The following is a 21,715-nucleotide window of genomic DNA, read 5'->3' as shown; positions in this document are numbered from 1 at the left end:
TTGGAAGGAAACAAATTCCTCATCTCACGTCCAGATCTTTGCTAATAATTTTAAATCTATGACTGCTGATTATTGACCCACTCACCAGAAGGAATAGTTTTTCCTCTATGTACTCCATCAAAACCTATTATTCTTAAAACTATTAGGTCATCTCTGAACCTTTTCTGTTCCAAGGAGAACAGTCCTAGCTTTTATAACTTCTCATAACTCAACTCTCACATTTAGCAAGAGTTGCCTGTCTGAAGCAAGCTTTCCTTAAAAAAAAATTATTCTTCCCCCCCCCACCCAAACCTCAGATTACCTCTCTCCCTTCCCTCACATGGAAAGAAACATGATTAAATAATGTGATGTGACACACTGGTCACCAACCCCAATGGCTGTGCCATTTCAGTCTTTGGGATTGAGGCAGATCAGAGAAACTAATTTGCAGTACTCATCAGTTCTGCAATAGTTGCGATGCAGAAACTTGATTAGCAAATCCTATGACCAGCTTGCTGAGATATTGCACAAGCTTTCGTCCCTTCATGATCTGCTGACTAGATGATATAAACTGCGAGCTCTACAATTCTGACTTGCATAGTTAACAAAAAACATGGAAAAAGGCTACTCAGCCAAACCACATTGGTGCTTAAATTCCACAAGTGTGGACTTAATCCAATGTTTCCACCCTGTTCCCATAACCCTTTATCCCCCTTTCCTTCAAACATTTACCTAACAAATTCTGAAATGTTAACTAGATCCAGTAAATACACGCCAAGCCTCACAAGCTAAAAAAAAAAGCTACCTGTATCTTACATTGTCACAATTTAGACCTCTCAATAACCAGAAGCAATCTATTATGTCCCATCTCATTACTTTCAACACCTTTATCAAATCATCTCAACTTCCTCTGCTCTTAATAATACCCCCAATGTTTCCAATTCTTCATGTTTGAATTCCCTCAGACCAGGCAGCATCTTGGCAATTCTGCATTGCACCCAATTTATTGTCTCAATATCCTAACCATAGTGGAGCTCAAAACTTCACACAGTACTCCAACTGTGATGTTGCTAAGGTTTTTTTAAAACTAAATTCACCATTACATTCCAACTTTATGTTCTAAAGTTCCTGCCATAAAACCCAACATTACTTTTATTTTTTTTAAATGACCTTAATTACTCTAAGTGCTGCTTTTAACATCTTATAAGCCGGAGCCCCTCTGCTCATCTACATTATCCAACTTTCCCCTTTTCAGGTATAATTACTTTAAGGCAAAACATACCACTTCACTTACTGACAAATGAATCCCATCTGCCACTTTTTTGCTGATTTCAGTGTCTTATCAATATTCCCTTGCTGCTTCCTTTTACCTTCAATTACTTATATTTCCTAATTTAGCAGTGATTGAAGATTTGAGCACCAATCTCTGAGCAAGAAAGAACCCAGCAAAATGACTATTTGTAAATTATATCTGTGTTAACCCAACATGTACACAGGAAGCTCAGATCTTCCTATATTTGGAGGATTGCATGAAGTATAAAAATATTATGCAGTATTCACCAGTGAATTTAAAGACAGTTAATAAAGTGATACTGATTCAAATTTAAAGCACAAGTCTAAAACTCTTCCAATCAAAATTAACTTAACCTCCTACCATTTTAATATTTTGGAAGGAGCTACAAAAACGTATTTGTAACAAGCACTACTCCTTCTGTTTTTGAGGGAGGGTAAAGTGGGGTGGGGAGAGAATGAGGGGAAAAAAAGCAATTATTCATAATGATGAAAGTATTTGCCAGATCAGGCATATAACCATTGAAGATGCATTCTGCTTACCTATGGGTTTGATGCAGGTTTTTTTTGCTTCATCACATTTGAAATTTTTTGGGCAGCAGGAACCATCTTCACAGCATACAGCCTGCAAATAGATTGGAGCTTTGCGGTAAATTTTCAGCAAGTATGCATTGTTTAAGACGACTCGAATACCTAAAATAAATTATCTTAATCCACCCAAAACTGTCAACCTGAGGGAACAAACAAATGAGGCCAGTGTCTAGTGCTGGCACATTGTGTTATGGGCATGAAGGAGGTCGTATTTTGGGCTGTACCAAGAGCTCTTTTGAACTTTTACCCAGACTTTTCTCAGTATGCGATGGCTAAACTATCTACTCTATAGAGATCTGCACAGTCAGTATTCCCAGTTTCAGAACCAAACTAGAAAACTTGTGAATGGTGGGAAGCAGAGATTTTGTGTTTTGATTTTGCCCAATTTTAGATTTGACTTTGTTATTTTAAATATTTTGCTTCATTGTTGTTTCTTCCAATGCCTGGAATTTTAGCAGTGTTGATCCTTTAAGGTGATCTTGAACTTTGATCGCACAGTTCCAGCAACCTAACTAAAATAGTACAACTATTATTGCTGGGTACGTGCCATGCTTTCAGCAGCAGTTCTTTTAAAATTGGTACTCAAGGATTCATAATGGTGTTAACAATCAAGTGAACACACTCCAGTTCCCTAGGCAAAAGGAATGGCTGGACCATTTCTGCTGTTTCAAGCTGGCGATCACAAAATAAATCCTTTTGTCAGGCTTTAAATCTTGTCCTTCAAACAGATACAGCTGTAATGCCAGTAGTGACCGATTGTTTAAGTGCTTGTTGGGTTTCCTGTTGCCCTTTAAAGGCAACAAAGGCTGAGGCCTAGGGTACCACTGTAACAGCTGGAGGCTACCCAGGAGCCAAAAGACTATCAAAATGCATTAAAGAAAAATGGCCCCAAATACTGGGCAAGTAAAGCCCCTTCTCAGTCCATTGGGCTCTCACTGGTAGGCAGATTTAAATTGTTTGCAGAGCACACAAACTGTGTACTTTAGTTCCCTTTGAATTCCTGGGGTACCACTATATTTCTGCTTCAAGCTGTACAGAAACCAGAGTGCCATTATACTTGTGAGCATATAGTATGCCAATAATAATAGTGTGCTACTTTTAGAATTGCACTTGCACCCTGAAGTATAATGAGCTGTCATCTTTTGGGATTTTTTTGACCATTTTTCTACAGAAAGCATTTGGGGGATGGGAGGGGTGGGGGCAGGAGGAGTTACTTTTAAGTGTCACTTCTAAAAAAGAATGCGGATTTGCACAGGTTGCAGGCATTTGCAGTTTGTGTATTGCAGCCAGTCACAGACGTTGTTATACAGGTCAATTGAGAATAGGGTAAATGATGATCATCATCACACTCCAGGAGCTCCAACAAATATTCACAATGTACAGGGATAGAATGCACATTTCTGCTGAGCTCTGCATTAACCTAGTTTTAAATGGAAGGGTTGAGGTAGGTTTGAGTAGCAGCTCTTCTAACCAACCCTAGTAAGGGGTATGGGAGGGAATAAAAGAAAAAGGATCAGAAAACAAGCTGCAATTTCCTGTGTAGACAGAAAAGAACTGAACAGAGGGCCACATGCTAGCAGTCAGATTCTTGAAATAAAGAGATGCAGAAGCTTTAGAAAGGCTAAGTCATAAATGCTGGAACAGTTAAAAGACATCTGAAGTCAAGTAAGTCACCTTACTTTTGTGGGGAAGCATGGCATATTCTTTTGTATCATTACACAAAGATAAGTTGGTCTGATTGCCCTGTATGTTCACTCACTGTGGAAGAAAGCAGCTTCACAATTCATATCAAGCCTTGCCTAGCCAAGCATTTGTTCAGCCTCAGAATAAAAAAGTAAACTTGCAAAAGTCACAAATATGTAGTTTAAATTATGCAAGTAGATATAAGGTCGAGTCAACGGTCATAAAGTTGTGTTAAGATCACTCCCTGGAGCTACTGAATATGAAGTATCTGTATTGCAGACAAAAAAATTGCAACAATATGGTAATAAGATGATAAAGGGCAAAAAGATTTGACTCAATATTTAGTTTTAACTATTTGGCAGTCCTTTACAGTTGTATTAGCATTTCACTAGTTTACAAAGACAGTCCATAAAATGATAACGTCACGGAGGGCTTACGTCTTTCATAGGGCAGCAACCCCAACCAAAGTCCTTAGATGTGCAACAAGTGTATCCTACAGAGCAGGACATGTTCCCACAAAGCTCACTCTCAGCAGCACGCAAGTTTCCTACACCGGAAACCAATGGCAACTTTTCTTCCTTTACTCCAGTACTTTTGCATTTGGCTTCGATCAGGTCACATTCGTACCCCTTTGGACAGCAATGCTCCCAATCCTTGCAAATAGTTGCCTGCGACCAGAAAACAATAAAAAGAGATGTTTTTATAACATTCTGATGGTAAGTAGCAATGAACTGAGAAAAATGCAAGGTTTGTACTGAATTATTGAAAAATGATTCCATAATCCTTGGATAAAATCCGCCAAGGTGAACAGTTTTGCGAGGTTTAATTTATTTGCTATCTATAAACTTATGCTACTTATGAGAAGTTCTTTAAATTTGATATCATATGGTGTAAACAGTTTAATATTTTTATTAAATACAATTGTATTATATACAATTAAAGCAAGTCATAAGAAAGCTGATGCTAAAGTAATTGCTATACCTCAGTGAGTGGGCAACAATCATAGAAACCTTTAGATGTAGGCATACAAGTGTATTCAGGGGGACATTCAGCATTATCCAGACATATGTTCTCAGTCACCGCATTGGGTGTTCCAGCTTGAACCAGGGGGATAGCTTTTGCTTCTTCCCACTAGAATCAGATAAACAGGTGTGAAAAGTTACAATAGAACTGATTTCCCATTTTTGGGTACTGTACCGACCAGCTACCAGTTAGTCATGGTCTACTAGCAACACAAACTATTACGCTCAGGCCACCCACTTACAGAATGATTTCATTTCCTAGCATAGTAGCTGGTTTTGCTTAGCAAGATAAAAGGGCAGCTAAAGCTTCAAGTTAAGCTTGGTCATGAGGCTCCATCATCTATCTTCAGAAGTGAAGTTTTATCACTGAGGCTAAATCTCTGTCCACAACTCTATGGATACAGCATACCCAAACATCAATCTGATTTATTAAAGAGTAATTTTATAAAGTACATCTGTTGCAGCAGAAGATTGGTTCCTACATAAAATAGTATTTGAAACAGTAAAATCTGCCATGGTGACTTTGCTTCAATACTTACTTTCTTACCCCCAACACAAGCAGCCTACTACTGCACAGGCACTCGTAAACAGAAATGGTGTAGCCGCATATGCAATTGGCTCACTATTAATTAGTCTAGATGACAACGAGAACTATCTGGCATTTGGAAAACTGGTTCTCAATGTTAAAATAGAGAGATCGACCAATGGCAGCATGCAGTACAGAGCCACACAGTACAGGAAAGTATCAGCCAATCTTCTTGCTACAAAACACTACATAATATTCTCTTTGGCCTCCTTGTCTTGAGAGACAATGGGTAAGCGCCTGGAGGTGGTCAGTGGTTTGTGGAGCAGCGTCTGGAGTGGCTATAAAGGCCAATTCTAGAGTGACAGGCTCTTCCACAGGTGCTGCAGAAAAATTTGATTGCCGGGGCTGTTACACAGTTGGCTCTCCCCTTGCGCTTTTGTCTTTTTTCCTGCCAACTGCTAAGTCTCTTCGACTCGCCACTCTTTAGCCTTGCCTTTATGGCTGCCCGCCAGCTCTGGCGAACGCTGGCAACTGAATCCCACAACTTGTGATCAATGTCACAGGATTTCATGTCGCGTTTGCAGACGTCTTTGAAGCGGAGACATGGACGGCCGGTGGGTCTGATACCAGTGGCGAGCTCGCTGTACAATGTGTCTTTGGGGATCCTGCCATCTTCCATGCGGCTCACATGGCCAAGCCATCTCAAGCACCGCTGACTCAGTAGTGTGTATAAGCTGGGGATGTTGGCCGCCTCGAGGACTTCTGTGTTGGAGATACGGTCCTGCCACCTGATGCCAAGTATTCTCCGGAGGCAGCGAAGATGGAATGAATTGAGATGTCGCTCTTGGCTGGCATACGTTGTCCAGGCCTCGCTGCCATAGAGCAAGGTACTGAGGACACAGGCTTGATATACTCGGACCTTTGTGTTCCGTGTCAGTGCGCCATTTTCCCACGCTCTCTTGGCCAGTCTGGACATAGCAGTGGAAGCCTTTCCCATGCGCTTGTTGATTTCTTTATCTAGAGACAGGTTACTGGTGATAGTTGAGCCTAAGTAGGTGAACTCTTGAACCACTTCCAGAGCGTGGTCGCCAATGTTGATGGGTGGAGCATTTCTGACATCTTGCCCCATGATGTTCGTTTTCTTGAGGCTGATGGTTAGGCCAAATTCATTGCAGGCAGCCGCAAACCTGTCGATGAGACTCTGCAGGCACTCTTCAGTGTGAGATGTTAAAACAGCATCGTCAGCAAAGAGGAGTTCCCTGATGAGGACTTTCCGTACTTTGGACTTCACTCTTAGACGTGCAAGGTTGAACAACCTGCCCCCAGATCTTGTGTGGAGGAAAACTCCTTCTTCAGAAGACTTGAACGCATGTGAAAGCAGCAGGGAGAAGAAAATCCCAAAAAGTGTGGGTGCGAGAACACAGCCCTGTTTCACGCCACTCAGGATAGGAAAGGGGTCTGATGAGGTGCCGCCATGTTGAATTGTGCCTTTCATAGTGCCGATAATATACCACAGCAATATTTGCATGTAGACTTTCCATCAGGCTTGGCAGTCATATATGGTCAAATTGTGGCCAATATTCATCAGCTACTCTTGTACATGAAGAATTGGCACTTTGTAATATGAATAGAACAGTACCATAATGTGAACCACATTCAGAAGTGGTCAGATAACCCCAAAACCAGTAATCGCAGTAGGAATGCAAAGATTAAAAATGGAAAGAACCAAAAGCTAATGCGGAAAGTCAAAAATAATCTCAATCTAAAACAGGAAAAAAAATGGGGATGAAAGCATTTTACAGACATCTACATACTTGCCCAATATTTGAAAAGACTGCTGGAGGCTCAAAACTTAATTACATACACATTTGTAGACGGAGAAATATTCATTAAAATTTCTAATGTTGAAATGACAGCAGAGGACCCAACAGTTTTAACCACCACTGAGTTACCATGGTAGTCTTGGTATGGATCGCTGGAATTTTCTTTACCCAGGGCACACGACTCAAACCTTGAATACAGGTTGAATGGGCGAGATCACAGATGGTATCTTTAGGGCAGCAATGCAACAAATCTGAACAGCAAACCGCCTGTGGCAGAAAAACAACATTGAGAGATTTACAAGTGGAAAATACAACAGCTTAGCTTTTTCTATGTAAACTGTCTTGTTTAAAAAGTCAACAATTCAATCGATGTTAAACCAGTCAATTATAAAATTAGTCAGATGTTCAAAATAGAATATTCACTTGGGCATACCTAAATATTACTAAAATCCAATCTCAGATACTTAAACAATAAATAGCTCAAGCCAAACCAGAAATGCTTATTTCATTTAAGTTAGTTGCTGCAGGAAAGCAATATGAAAACATTGCAAGTATGGCTTTCCATAATTCCTCTCAATGGAGTTTAAATTCCATATGTAGATCACTATTAGCCATCTGGATAGCCCTGAGGGCACTGTCACTTTAAAAAGATTTACATCACAATGGGACCATTTGGGTCAGATGAATTTCCATGTGCTATTTATGTGCAAGACTTCAATCGGAGTTGCACTTTAGCTCCTACCAGAGGGAAGGCCATTAATGATTGAGGGCATTTAGATGCACAAAAGAGCCTTCTAAATTGCAAAGTGCTGTTTAAGCTTTTGTACCAACCGAGCTAACATTTGAACAGTGAGTACAATTTAAGCACCACAGGTTCAGTTAATTACAACGTAAACTTAACATAACCTTCAAAACTGCAGGAGGTATTAGATGCCCGCCAAACAGTACAACTTCAGTCACCTTTCAAGAACAATTAGGTGTGCATCCACTGAAGTTCCTGCCTCAAGTCAACTAACCAAAACAGATGCCCTATGAACAGAGTAAGGTGAGCAATGTGCTATGTGCCCATCAGCTAAGTTAGAATATTGCACCTAATTACAGTCAAGATCCTGGCATCAGTGAACCAGCCATTTTTATTTAGCATTTAAGCTCTTTTATGATCACAATGTTAAAGGTATGCACCACTGTATGTCTGTTTGGTTAGGCGAGTCCTCTCAGGTCGTCAAATTAAGGATCTGGGAAGTGCTGTACCATACCTAAGCAGCAGCAAATCTTGCATGCAAAAATACTCTGATGGAGAAAGACCCGAGAACCAGTTTTGCTTTAGCCATCAGGGAGAGATTACTGAGATGACTAGACGCCCCTGTTTGAATCATATGACTGACCTTGGTACAAGGAAACTAAGGGATGTCATACAGAAACATGTTATTCAAGGAAACAAAAAAGTGCTAGACTGTTTTCATTCTTCAAATAGAATCTCCACAATATCGTGGTCTGAAACATCTTCCCTGGTCTACATTTCGATAGCCCCATATATATGTGATTATTCTGCACTGACTGTATCTGAGAATTTGATATTGAAACCCAGGCCGTCTAGTAAATTCAAGAACTACAGCATAAAGATAGGCAGCTCTGAGGAGTCACTTAAGGGCTTACTGTAGATGCTAGTCAGTAGTTTCTGAACAGATGTCACACAAGTAGGGCTCAGTCATGCCTCAAACAGAAAAAAAACCCGGCAGCATATGATTTTTGTTATTACTTTACATAACCAGAATGTGAACTTAAAATTGACTTCAGTCAGCTATGCACGAAACAGGACTCTTATCTTGATGTTAAGTAGAAGAGAAAAAAACAACAGGAGACTATCTGACCTATTTTCTCTGGTTCGGGGGCAGGGGGGTGGTGGTGATGGTGCAGTGGAGAGTTCAGAACTAGAGAGAGATAACCTTAAAAATTAGAGCTAGACCATTCATGGCTGAAGTTAGGAAGCACTTTTCCACAAAGCATACTGGAACTCGCCAAAAGCTGTCGAGCCTAGGTTAATTAATTTCAAAGATGAGACCGATAGATTTTTGTTAGGCAAGGACCTTAAGGGATATGGAACCAAGGTTGGTAAGTGGAGTTACGATATGTGATCGGCCATGATCTAATTAAATAGGGGAACAGGCTCAAGAGGAGGCATCACCTACTCCTAAACCTAGCCAATTCCCCAATGATTATATTCAAAAATTAACCGCATCAGAAATTACCACTTTGATGATTGCTGAAATTTTGCAGACTGGGACGAGGGAATGAAACTAATGGCTGAAAATTTCCTGTCACAAGTCAAGGAATGGCAACTACATTTAGAAAAACTTGTCCTTGCCTATTTAATCTCCATGATATTTTGCTTGGCAGGTTGTTGCAAATAGAAATCAAAACAGGGCAGTGTCCTCTACAGGACACCCAAGTAATCAGGGCAAGCAATCCTGTCTTCTTAATCAACCAGATTTAATGATAGTGAAATTAAAAGCAGAGCATCTGAACCAGGAAGTGAATTCAATGTAAAATTAGACAGAGAAAGAGATGAAACAAAGTATTGGATTGAGAGAGCAGACAAAGAAAGTTAAAAAAAACAATTATAAGCGGAAGGAATCAGGCTCCAAACTTGTTAACTTTTAGTGCCAGAGGTTGTTTGGCATTAATACTTAGCACATCATTAAAAAGGGTACTTAAATTCAAATGGACAAGCCCAAACTTTCTGTCATGAGTTTACTTGGTATCTACCATTCAAGTACAGGACACCATAGCATTCAATGCATTTGAATAGTGAGTCAGACAGTGAGATACCATTTTTGCAAAGCTAATGGCGGAGTGTTGCATCTTAGAGAAGGAATTCTGGATTCTCACAATTAATTGCGCATCTGCCTGAGGTTGCTGTGCGATTTGGACATGAATAAGCAGTCAGCCTCACCGTAATGTTGACAGGAAAAAGTGGGCCATTATGTTTGATGATGAAATATCAAGGATGTCTCAGTCTAGTCTAGATTGTTTCAGACCTTAGCAGGTTTGAGATCCAGACTGTGTGTCTCAGATTACACAATAACACATCTGCCAATACCTGCATATATGTTTTGACCTTGCGTGTTCAAACCTGTTTTTGGAAGTCCTGGAAAGGTGGGGATTTATTTCAGAGAATTTCAGTTCCTGCTTTACTTGCTTCCAGTGAAGGCAACTACGAGACACTCTGGACATGGCGTATCAGAGGTTAAGCTCAATAAATTATTGGGAATGAACTTCTAAAGATTCAACATTTTTGAGTTTTAAACAATTTACGTAGTCAGTCAAGGACTGTATGGCTATTTCCTTGCTTTGTGTTTTAAAATTCTGCATTGTTTTCATTTATAAATATGTTTGACCTATAGTTTTAACACAAGGACACCGACTGATCAGATGATGGTCACTGCCCTTTTAAACAGACAGGAAAGAGTACCTCCCGTCTGTCATGTAATTCACTACAATCAGAGATAAGGTTGCAAGTTTTCCAAAGAGATATGTAATTACTTCTGGAAATTCCCTTGTTGTTGTGAATGAGTTACATGTTCCCAGAGAAAGCATTAATTGCAACTTCAACATACCAATATGAGACTAAATGAGAAAATCTTTTATCATTAGGTGGGTCCTTCTACATTAAATCTACAACTTCTATGTAGCTCTCCAATATCTCTCCGAAAGGGTGCGCTTAAGACTCAAAACCTGCCAGGCCCCGAGGCATACTATCTGTGGGAAAGTTAGCAGCTCAAACTTTTCAGGATACGAATTAATGTTCTTGGTCTACTCAGACAATGTTTTAGTAGGAATCAAACCCTTGAGCTTTCTGGCCAATAGACACATTGCACATAGGAACAGGAGTTCCTTGTCACTGGGTCAAAATTGAGAACACCCTCCCTACCCACCCCCCCCACAACAGCACTGTGGGTGTACCCAAATTTTCTCAGTTTGAGCTCCCTAACCTTCTAAAATGAAGTATCACCCGTGAATCCTTCGTGTGAAGGATGCGGTCTATGGAGTCTTTCACCCTAAAAACGGACTGTCCAATTGTCTTAAAAGCCATCAGATATGGTTCCCCCACTGGCAGATTTCTCAGCAGTGAGTCATCCTCTTTTCTGTTGTCCTTGCCTGGAAAGATGTTCATTTGGGGGGAAAAAAAGCATTCTCTGGCACAAAGTACTGTGTACTAAAAGGCAGCTCTTTTGCTTCAGGAGCCAGACCCAAACTAGGCTTTAAGCTTCACCGGCGCTCACCGAAGCTTTACAACGTAGCTGCTACCCAGTTAGCGGATGGCAGAGAGCGTGGTAGTTTTCTGGAAACTATGTCTCCGAGGCTACAGGAAAATTGGATATGTTACGTATATCCTTAAAACACTAAGCTGCAGATCTGACCCCAGTTCCCTTGGGTCCCTAGTGAATACAGTTAGAGATTATACACAAATTCGTCAGTAAGTCATCTTTAAGAAAGGGAAGGTTACCTTAATTCACGCCTTTCCATGTTTTTCCCTGATCTCAAATCAAAAAAAGCGGTCTCCACACAAAGAGGCAATAGTGCTAATATTAGTAGACTTGTGGATTAAAAAAATGAGCAAATGCACTTGAAAGGAAGGTACTCATTTTTAACGGGAAACCTACAAATACAAGTGTAACATAATTGTCCAATTATTTAGGTTATTCTGCCGATGGAAGAGAGGTATTGCTTTTAAGGCAAACTTCAATATTTAGTCTGGATCTGAAAAACTACAGCATGGTGTATAAAATGTTAACAAAAAAGGGCCTTTGATCAATTTGCTGGATGAGAGCAACCTCTGCCAGATTTTCCGAGACTCAGGTCCATTTGTCATCTGTTACTAAGGAGTAAATAAAATGTGAGCTGCAGTAGAAGACTGGAAGATCATGTTTTACACTGGTACTGACTTTCTCCATTCCCTTTAGTGACTAAGAAATTATATTATTCATCTATTCTCGAGGAAGGTTTTGTTTAATTTGAATAGGGCTAATGGAAAGATGTATGGAATGTGAATACATTAAGCTAAAGATAAAAACTATTTGGTGTCAGGACTCAGAAAAATGCAAGTTTAATTGGAAGTAGTAGATCATTCAAGATAGGGAAAGATTAACAGCCAACTGAGGTAGAAATTTATTTCGAAAAAAGGGAAATAGGCAAACAAACTTCTGATGTAACAAACTTTAAGGGAGATTGAAAAAGGGAAGAGGTAAATGCCTAACAGCTAGAGGGATCTGTGGTTATTAATTGTTATAATGAAAGATATTTCACAGGAAAGGAGATAATTGTGCTAGATGGAATAATAATCTTTTCCTCTTAGAAATAGGTTGCTAGATTAGGAAATTACAGATTTGTTAAGTGAATAGCTAGCCTGCGTTTTCACTATAAAGGAAAAGACAAAAATATCCGGTGTACAAGGGAATCTAACAATAAGTCAAGAGGTGGAATGTATTTCAAGCAAGTTTTGAAAAAATGGTAATGAAGGAAATAATGGGACTTAAGATATACAAGTCTCCAGGATCTGATGCTTTCCATTCAAGGGCATTATAAGAAATAGGTGAGGAAGTTATAGGTGCATCAGTCATAATTTTCCCAAAACAGTCCAGATTCTGGGATTGTGCCTTTGGATTGGAAAATTACAAATGTTACTCCATTACTTAAGGAAAAAGGGAGAGAGAGAACCCAGCAAACTACAGACCCAACAGTTTAATAACAGTTGTGGGGAGGTCACTAGAATCTATCAATCAGGTACAGAGAGTGGTTGAGCACTTGGACAAATAAAAGATGACCAAAGAGCATGGATTTGTGAAGGGTAGGTCAGGTTTAACTATGCTAATTGAATTTGCTGAGGTTACTGACCTGGTGTTTAGGGGAGCGTCTATGGATGTTGTCTATATGGATTTCCAAAAGCATTTGATAACGTTCTGCACAAGATATTAGCAGCAAAAATAAAAGTGCAGGGAACTAGAGGTAAGCTTGTAATATGGGTTGCTAATTGGTTATTGTTCAAGAGGCAAGAGACAGTTGGATAAATGGAATGTACTCAATGGCAGAACACGACAAGTGGTACTGGGGCAAAACAAAAATAACTATGCAAAAACAGAAAACACAAAATACAAATTCAGAGAAGGGTACAAACCCCAAGGATCATGACCAATGATTTGCTTAAATGTAACTGTGTGCAACATACCTCAGGTAGAGGACAGCAGGAATATCCTCCATCAACCTTACAGCAGGTGGCTTCATCTGAGCAAACTGACCCATCCGGACATTTGAGAGCTGAAGCCAGGCCAGCGGCCAGCCACAAGGCCACAAATTTTTGAATCATGTCTGAAATCAAGAAAAGAGTAGCACATCACTTGAGTGGGTAGAAAGTAAAGGCACATTAACAAACGCCAGTTGTGCTAACTGCTTCTGTGTAAACATGTTACGACCAGGTGAGAAAGGTGTCTAGAGTCTGTACTATCTTCACCTGGTCTTAATATTTAATTGTAAACATGCTGTGTTTTGAGCTCCCCCTTTGTGAATCCTTGTTCATAGCTTTCCAATTATAAGGCAAAGAAATGAGCATAAACAGACCTTCGTAGGTTTAAAGAAGAAAGGTGAAATTTATTAAACCTTAAAATAACCTCTAATATGGTTAACGCCTACAGATATATGACACGCCCACGCTAGCATGCGCACGCGATACACACATGCAAATAGGAACAGAAAAGAGAAGAAAAATAAAATGGAGAGGCTTGAGGCAGTTTCTAAAGAGGGTTTCTTGTTACTGTTCCTGTGGTTCCAGCTCGCTGTAGAGTCCTTCACTGTAGACAGCTCTTACTTTTCGTTGGGGCCCAGTATTCTTCTTAAAACTTGTTCACTGTAGGAGACTTTTCTCTCCTGGTGTTCCTAGGTCTTCAATGGCTTCCGAAGCTGGTGAGAGCTAGATGAGAGCAGACAGGAGGGAGGTGTTCTTAGTCCAGGAGAAAGCAGCTTTCTGAGTTTCAAACACTCTGCGGCAAGTTCAAAATTCAAAAAACCAACAGCCAGCCAGTCATGTGATTAAAACTGGTCTAACCACTTCTTCTGTGTATTGGGGAAGCAATGACTGGGTCCCCTTGTTCCAAAACTGTCTGGTACTATGCAAATGTCTTTCCAGTCAGGGGCTTGCGATTTTAAGTTTTAATGTTCATGTGACGAAATAATGTGTGCCTCAGTCTTGGCAGGTGGGGGCAGGTTGCCTGACAACAGGATGTTCAGCGCTGGACACGGTTTCCCCAATGGCCAGTACAATGCAAGAATGTAGCCTGCAACAGTATGTATTTGTCCAATTTAAATGAGCATCTTCACTCAACGACCAGCGCACAGGTAGTATGATGGCAAATAGATTTAAAAGCCTTCTCAATTAGTCTCGGACTTCTCATTATAAATATCAAATCATGCAACCAATAGTGTCCAACTGAGACTTTAACCAACCCTATGGACCCTCATTCAATCTTAGGTATACCCTGGTTAATAAGAATCTAGCCTTTTGCTTAATTATTGTACATCGTCACTGAACTCCCAATGTAATAGCAAGAAATGAACACAGCCTACATCTGTAAAGTCAAAGAAACAGGAAAGTTAAAGTTAAAGAAAATAAACAAAAGGGCCCCCCCCCCATGACTCTGAGGTGAACTACTGACCAGCTGAGCCACACAAAACAGGAAGATCCCACATTCAATCAATAATCTGTTGAAATAGGTGAACTCAGCAGTGGTGATGGGTGGCATGCTATAGCTTGTCTCACCGACCCTCGATTAGGATGGGGCGGAGATACGAGAGAAGAGAAGCTAGGATTCCCACTGTCCAGTGACCCCTTGTTGGGAAATACCCAAATGTGGGCATTGGCTGAGAGATGGTTCAAGCTCAGCTGTGATAACTTTTCACTCTCGAACTGCCATTCAAGCTCCTATATGAAAAATGGCCACAGGAATCGGAGGGGAGGATGGAGATGCTGGAGGTGTAGAACCAACTGGCAAAAAGAGATAGAATTTCTTTATTAAAAAAAGTTGAAGACTAACGTAATGAAGTAAAATGATTTTAATGTGTGATAAAGAAACAGCAGCAAGCACACAGGACAAGTTCTTTGTGTACAGCATTAGTTGGATTTCCTGCCATTGGAATTCACTGACAGAAAGCAGAGTCTCTACTAAGTAAAAGGTGCCAACAGTAAACAATGTTTTTCAAACTGTCACCTTTCCCCCCCCCCAAAAAAGGCAACCAGCTTTTTTTTTGGAAATGAGCAGTATCTAAAGAGGAAAGCTATGTTAATGTGTCAAATGGCACCTTCTCCCAGAACTTAGGCGACTGAAAAATGACACTTTAAAACTTAGTAAAACGTAACAGCTAACATTGTTCTGCACTGACTACAGAAATAATAGGATTTTTTTTTTGCTTTGCTTTTATATTTCCTTTATGGAAACTAAACACTGACATGTGGCACATTATACGGTGAAGAAAAATTTGGCTTACATGCATGTATATCCGCTGACAAGCTGGGCTGTAACAAGCTATTAAGGTGACATCTGGCCAAGCTGATCAAAATGCATGATGATCATTTATACTACGTTTGTCTTTTTATCCAGTTCAGAGAGACCTAGCAATACAAGTTACAGATCTTAAACAGTGAGCACATTTCCAGGTCCTCATGTTTAGTTTAAAGTTCAGGTACAAGAACAGTTGTGGGGTGTATAGACATTTGAAGTGGATACTGATAGTAACTGCATCTGCACATGATGGAAGTAGGAGGTAATGGAGCAGAAACCACAGTAAACACACAAAACTGAAGTTGACACAACACAAGAATTCATAGGTGGCTCCCCTATGCTTAGTGAGTAGCTGAGCCAAACAGACCAAGGCAGATTCAGGTTTGAATCATATAGCATTGGAGGTCATTAAGCCTTTTACGCTTGTGCTGGATCTTTCAGAGAGGCACACAATTAGTACCACTCCCCTGCTGTTTTCCATAGACCTGAGTTTTCTTTTCTTCAAGTTTATATCCAGTTCCCTTTTGAAAGTTACTACTGAATCTAGTTCCACCACCCTTTCAGGAAGTGCATTCCAGATCATGACTCACTGCATAAAAAATCTCTCATCTCCCCACACCACCACCCCCAGTTCTTTTTGTTAATTAGTTTAAATCTGTCTCCTCTGGTTACTGATATCCCTGCCACTCAGTTTCTTCCTGTTTACTCCATCAAAACCACTCATAATTTTGAACATTTCTATGAAAACTCAACTTTTTTTGTTCTGAGAATAATCCCAGTTTCTCCACATAACTGAAGTCCCTCTTCCTCAACACCATTCTAGTGTTCTCCGCTGCACTTCTCCAAGGCCTTAATATCCACCCTAAAGCGTGGTGCCCAGAACTGTGCACAATATTTCAGCTGAGGCCTAACCAGTGATTTACAGCTTAACCAGTACTTTGTTTTGTACTCTACTCAGAGGCCTCTATTTCTAAAGCCATGGATCCCATATGCTTTTTTAAAAAATAAGCTGCACCAACTTGTCCCACCACCTTCAAAGATTTGCATACATGAACCTCAGGTCCCCTGTTCCTATTCCTCCTTTAATATTGTACCATTTAGCTTTCATTGCCTGTCCTCATTTTTCCTTCCAAATGCACCACTTCGCACTTCTCTGTATTAAATTTCACCTGGCATAAACCTCCCATTTTACCAGTCTGTCCATGGCTTTGGTTTATTTTTAAGTTTGCTGATCTCAGTGACAGTAGTTGTATTATCAGCTCATCCAAGAGAAAAATCAAACCATGTTAAACTGACATTGCAGCTTCGATGCTTCTCAAAAGGCATTTAGGGATGGGCAACAAATGGTGGCCTTGCCAGCGATGCTCACATCCAATGAAAGAATTAAAAAAGGAAGCAATACAGAAATTAGGATCATAAACTAAATACTTCTCCAACAGAATGAAAGCAAAATACTGCAGATGCTGGAAATCTGAAATAAAAACAAAACGTGCTGGAAATACTCAGCAGGTCTGGCAGCATCTGTGGAGAGAGAAGCAGAGTTAACGTTTCAGGTCAGTGCCCTTTGATCAGAACTGGCAAAAGGTTAGAAATGTTATAGTTTTAAAGCAAATAAAGCAGAGGTGAGGCAAAAGAGAACAAGGCCTTAGTGAGACCGCAACTGGAATACTGCGTACAGTTTTGGTCCCCTTGTTTGAGGAGGGATGTAGTTGCATTGGAGACAGTTCAGAGAAGGTTCACTAGATTGATTCCAGAGATGAGGGGTTTGTCTTATGAAGAGAGATTGATCAGTTCAGGCTAGAGTTTAGAAGAATGAGAGGAGATCTAATTGAGGTATATATGATGATTAAGGGGATTGACAAAGTAGACGTAGAGAGGATGGTTCCTCTGGTGATGCAATCTAGAACAAGAGGTCATAGGTTTAGGATAAGGGGTAGCAGATTTAAAACAGAGATGAGGAGAAATTACTTCTCTCAAAGGGTCGTGAGTCTGTGGAATTCACTACCCCAGAGTGCGGTGGATGCCAGGACATTAATTAAAAATCTGTCTATTTCCTCCTTAAATTTACTCAAAGGGTTGAAGGGTTATGGAGAACGAGCAGGAACGTGGAGTTGAGGCCTAGATGAGATCAGCCATGATTGTATTGAATGGCGCAGCAGGCTTGAGGGGTTGAATTGCCTACTCCTAGTTTTTATGTTCTTATATTAAAGGCCTTCACAGCTTCATTACAACAGTAGCTTCACTTCAAAAGGATTTTGTTGACTCTATAAAGTGCTTTGGAATGGCTCCAGGTCCTAAAAGGCACTATATAAATGCAAGTTTTTCTTTCTATGATAGACCACTAGATTTAGATATCGCTTATAGATGAAATGTTAACAGACGAGAGCATGGACTCTCCACAAGAGAATGGATCTGTCACTCAGTCTTGGTTTTGGGCCACTGGTCAATAGTACCTATTTCTGCTCACCCCACATTTATGAACTCCCATCACAACAGTACTTTTTTTTTTTAAGTCTTGGCAGTTAATCCTACCTGTAACTGGGTCAACACACCCATGAAGTGTACAGGGCATTTTTAACATGTTACTACTAAATCTTCTGGTCCTGTCAGGGCAGATTCAGTTTCTGGAATGTGGTCAATGTATCTTCATTTCAAAAGCATAATCATAAACTGAAACAAACCTGAAGGTGCAGTAAACAAGGAGTATTTTTGGATTTTAGTGCTTAGCAAGTACTGCCAATAGACTTTGATCTGCTCATGGCACTGGACACTATTCTCAAACACTATTAGGAGTCCCAGGATGTTGATCACTGATAATCAGGTCATTTACTTTCAAAAATCTATACAGCATTGTGTAGCCTTATCCTAAGAAGCTGCCAATGTGTCTTTAAAAAAAAAATTCAAATATATTATCTTATATGTACTTTTATCTTGATGTGCTTCCACTGACTATTAGAAGTTGCAGAATAAGGGTGCTCTTTAAACTGACTTATTGCCTGTTTACCTGGTGTACATGCTGCAGAGGCGGCTGAGTTTGCACAAAAACATGTACAAGTTTAGCTACAAAACTGCAGCCTACGTCCAGCCAATAGCTATTGAGCGAGTCTAAACATTCCCCAGCTGAGAAACTAGCTTTGTTGACTACAACAAAATCAATTATGTCACTCTCCTCACTTTCCTGGGTCAACAGCACACACAATGCTACCTCCAACCCCCTTTTAAAATAATCAACATTCTGCTTCAAGAACCTTTTTTGAACCAATAATCTGCCCTGTAATACAATGATCTGATGGCTCGGATTCTACTTCAGGATAGAATTTTTGGTCTAACATGGTCTCTGGTCCTGCATCAGTCTGATGAACCAGTTCTATTTTGCTGTGATTCTCTAGGATGTTGTATAGAGTCAGAGTTATACAGCACAGAAACAGGCCCTTCGGCCCACCACGTCCACGCCAGCCATCAAGCATATCTATTCTAATCCCATTTTCCAGCACTTGACCGGTTAGCCTTGCATGCTATTGAATGTCCTGGTGCATGAAATTTACATTCACTAGGAAGTCTGTCTCCTCAGGTTGGGGAGGCTCTTGGCCCTGGACATACTCACCTCTCTTGGGCTACATAGACATGCTTTGTCCCTAACATGCCATGAATGCAGGCAATCCAAAACTAATTAATAAAGTCAACCATAATTACAAAACATCTTGAACCCAATAAGCAACAACCAGTTTTTTTAAATTTCTCCTATTTCCTATGTTCCTATATATTCCAAAAATAAAAAGCACCAATTTGACAATTGATCATATTTACGATAGTTCTCAAATATATGCAGTTCAGGATACATTAAACAGTACAAAGACCTAAAACATGGCTGGCGAAACTTTAAGACCTCAGGCAAAAGTCAATTGTTTGCTTCTGAGAAATCCTAGTTTACAATGAAAATAGTCATCCATCATGAAACGATTAACAAAAACAAGATCACCCATCAAACAATCCTGACTGCATAACTGGATTGTTTTAATAATCAGAAGTTACTGTTAACACACAAGAACAAAAGTAGGCCATTTAGCCCCTCGAGCCTGTTTGACCATTCAATAAGATCATGGCTGATCTCTGACCGAACTTCATATCCCTTAATACTTTTGGTTAACAAAGATTTATCACTCATTTAAAAATAACAATTGATCTAGAATCAGTTGCTGTTTGCAGAAGATTTTGCAATACCATTTTGAGTGTTGAAGTAATTCCTAACTTTATCCCCAAAAGATCTTGATTCTAGCTTTTAAGACACACCTCCTACACTAGGCTCACCCATGAGCAAAAATAGTTTCTCCCTCCTTATCCTAGCAATTTCCCTTAATATCTCGAAAACTTTGAATAAAATCACCCCTTAACTTTCTAAATACCAGGGAATACCATCCTGGTTTGTGCACTCTCTCCTTGCAATTTAACCTTTGGAGCTCAGATCATCCTGGCAAATCTACACTGTACTCCCTCCAAGGCCAAGTGCCAAAACAAGGACAAGTTCTTGTTACGTGTCTAGCTGTTTCATGCAGTTACAAGTGCAGATATCTGACTGAAGCAGGGTCACTCCAGTATTAAAGAGGAGCCAACCAACCCAATGCAGAAATTAAGCTTTCAAACAAAGTACCTTACCCACGATTTTGCAGTAAAGATTCAACTAGCTTGAAGTCTCTGTTCAGCATGCTACCAACTAAAATTAGAATTCAAGTTTTCAGAAACCCAGGTGGGAGTGACAGTGAGGTTCTCAAAAACTCCGCCCCAAGTAGAGTTTGCTTTCTGCCACAGAGCATTCTACGTAAAGCCCATAGGGAAAACACAGCCCACAACATTTTAATCTGGGCCTGACACATTGCCAGAAACCAGTCCCATCAGAAATCTCTAGAGATTAGAGAGAGAAAGCTCACACCCCTCTTCAACACCAGCATATAGTGAGATTGCTGGCACATTAGAAGCTCAGTTCACAAGGCAGAGACTAACATGTTATACTGGTTGCTCAGGACACTATGAAAAAGCTGAACAAACTTGTACTTATAGAATGCCATTCAGGATGTCCTGAAGTACTATGCAGCCAACAAGGTACTTTTCAAGTGCTATCATTGTTGAATGTAGGGAAATGCAGCAACAATCTGTGCACAGCCAAGTGCCTCAAGCAGTAATAAAAGACAAGATAATCTGTTGGTTGAGGGATAAATGTTGCATAGGACATTGGGTGAATAGTGGAGCTCGGCATGTACAGCTGCATTTTTTGTGCTGAGAATTATATTGAAAATTTTAGAAACACTTGAAGTTTAATAATTAATTTTAGGATAAAGGTTTTCTTAATATTTAAAGTCATGGAAAGTAATTTACATGATCAAAGGTAGGGTTGGCAATTGCAGTTGGACATATTCGTGGAGGTTCCAGCTTGCCTTCGCACCTCTAACCACCAGACCTGGTCAAACAGCCTTTACCTCCATCTCCAATATTTATGTAACAAATAATTTTTTTTATTGCTGCAATGTCCAGAAGATTAATCTTTTAATTCTTGGTGACTCCAAGAGGACTGGTAAGCCAAACATGGCTTAAATGCAGAGAAGTCTGCCTTTTTCTTTGCAGCAAAGTGCGCATTGCTACCATGGATACTAGGTACTTCTAATTAGAATAAAACATAGTACACGTTGTGAAGTCTAAGATTATCACCGTTACATAAATGGAATTTTATTCAATCCCAGCCTGAAGCCACAGCAGCTCTGCTTATTTTTTTTTTTTGACTTCCAGCTTCAATGCTCTCAATTTCTTTTCCTCCTTAAAATAAAAAATAGGGGCCATAAATACAAGATAATCACCAATAAATCCATTGGGGAACCCAGGCGATACTTCTTTACTCCAAGAGTAGTAAGAATGCAGAGCTTGCTACCAAGTATTTGAGGTGGACAGCATACAGCAAGAGGTAAAGTGCACGAGGTAAAGTGCACGAGGGAGGAAGGAACAGAAAGAAGGTTGTGCTGATATAATATGAAGGGGGATGGGAGGAAGCCCCTGTACAGCATCAACACCGGCCCAAACTATTTGGGCCGAATAGCCGGTTTCTGTGCTGTACATTTTAAGTACAATCTCTCCATTCTTCAACCTCCACATAGATATTTGAAACCCAAATAAGCACATTCTTCTACAAAAGAACATAGGAGGAGTAGGCCATTCAGTCCATCAAGCCTGCTCCGCCATTCAATATAATCATGGCTGACCATCCAC

The 21,715-nt window shown here is 40.1% G+C and overlaps 1 protein-coding gene across 5 annotated transcripts in view; it reads right to left on the bottom strand.

Annotated features, from left to right (window-relative positions):
- Positions 1–21,715, bottom strand: part of LOC137348070 (progranulin-like) — a 75,199-nt gene that overhangs the window by 35,878 nt on the left and 17,606 nt on the right. The window contains exons 1-8 of one of the 5 annotated variants that reach the window (XM_068013223.1): positions 20,117–20,203; positions 15,450–15,573; positions 13,777–13,878; positions 13,141–13,280; positions 7,044–7,181; positions 4,525–4,674; positions 3,981–4,211; positions 1,813–1,894 (exon numbers count right to left, since the gene is read on the bottom strand). In XM_068013223.1, the coding sequence (XP_067869324.1) occupies positions 1,813–1,894; positions 3,981–4,211; positions 4,525–4,674; positions 7,044–7,181; positions 13,141–13,278 (739 nt within the window). In that variant the 5' untranslated portion in view covers positions 13,279–13,280; positions 13,777–13,878; positions 15,450–15,573; positions 20,117–20,203. Of the gene's footprint in view, positions 1–1,812; positions 1,895–3,980; positions 4,212–4,524; positions 4,675–7,043; positions 7,182–13,140; positions 13,281–13,776; positions 13,879–15,449; positions 15,574–20,116; positions 20,212–21,715 lie in introns of those variants that run through there. The other 4 variants (XM_068013222.1, XM_068013224.1, XM_068013225.1 and 1 more) reach the window with 4 other exon arrangements.

The sequence above is a fragment of the Heterodontus francisci genome, chromosome 33, assembly GCF_036365525.1.
Source record: "Heterodontus francisci isolate sHetFra1 chromosome 33, sHetFra1.hap1, whole genome shotgun sequence".
Lineage (NCBI taxonomy): Eukaryota > Metazoa > Chordata > Chondrichthyes > Heterodontiformes > Heterodontidae > Heterodontus > Heterodontus francisci.
This window is presented reverse-complemented; position numbering and strand designations above follow the sequence as displayed.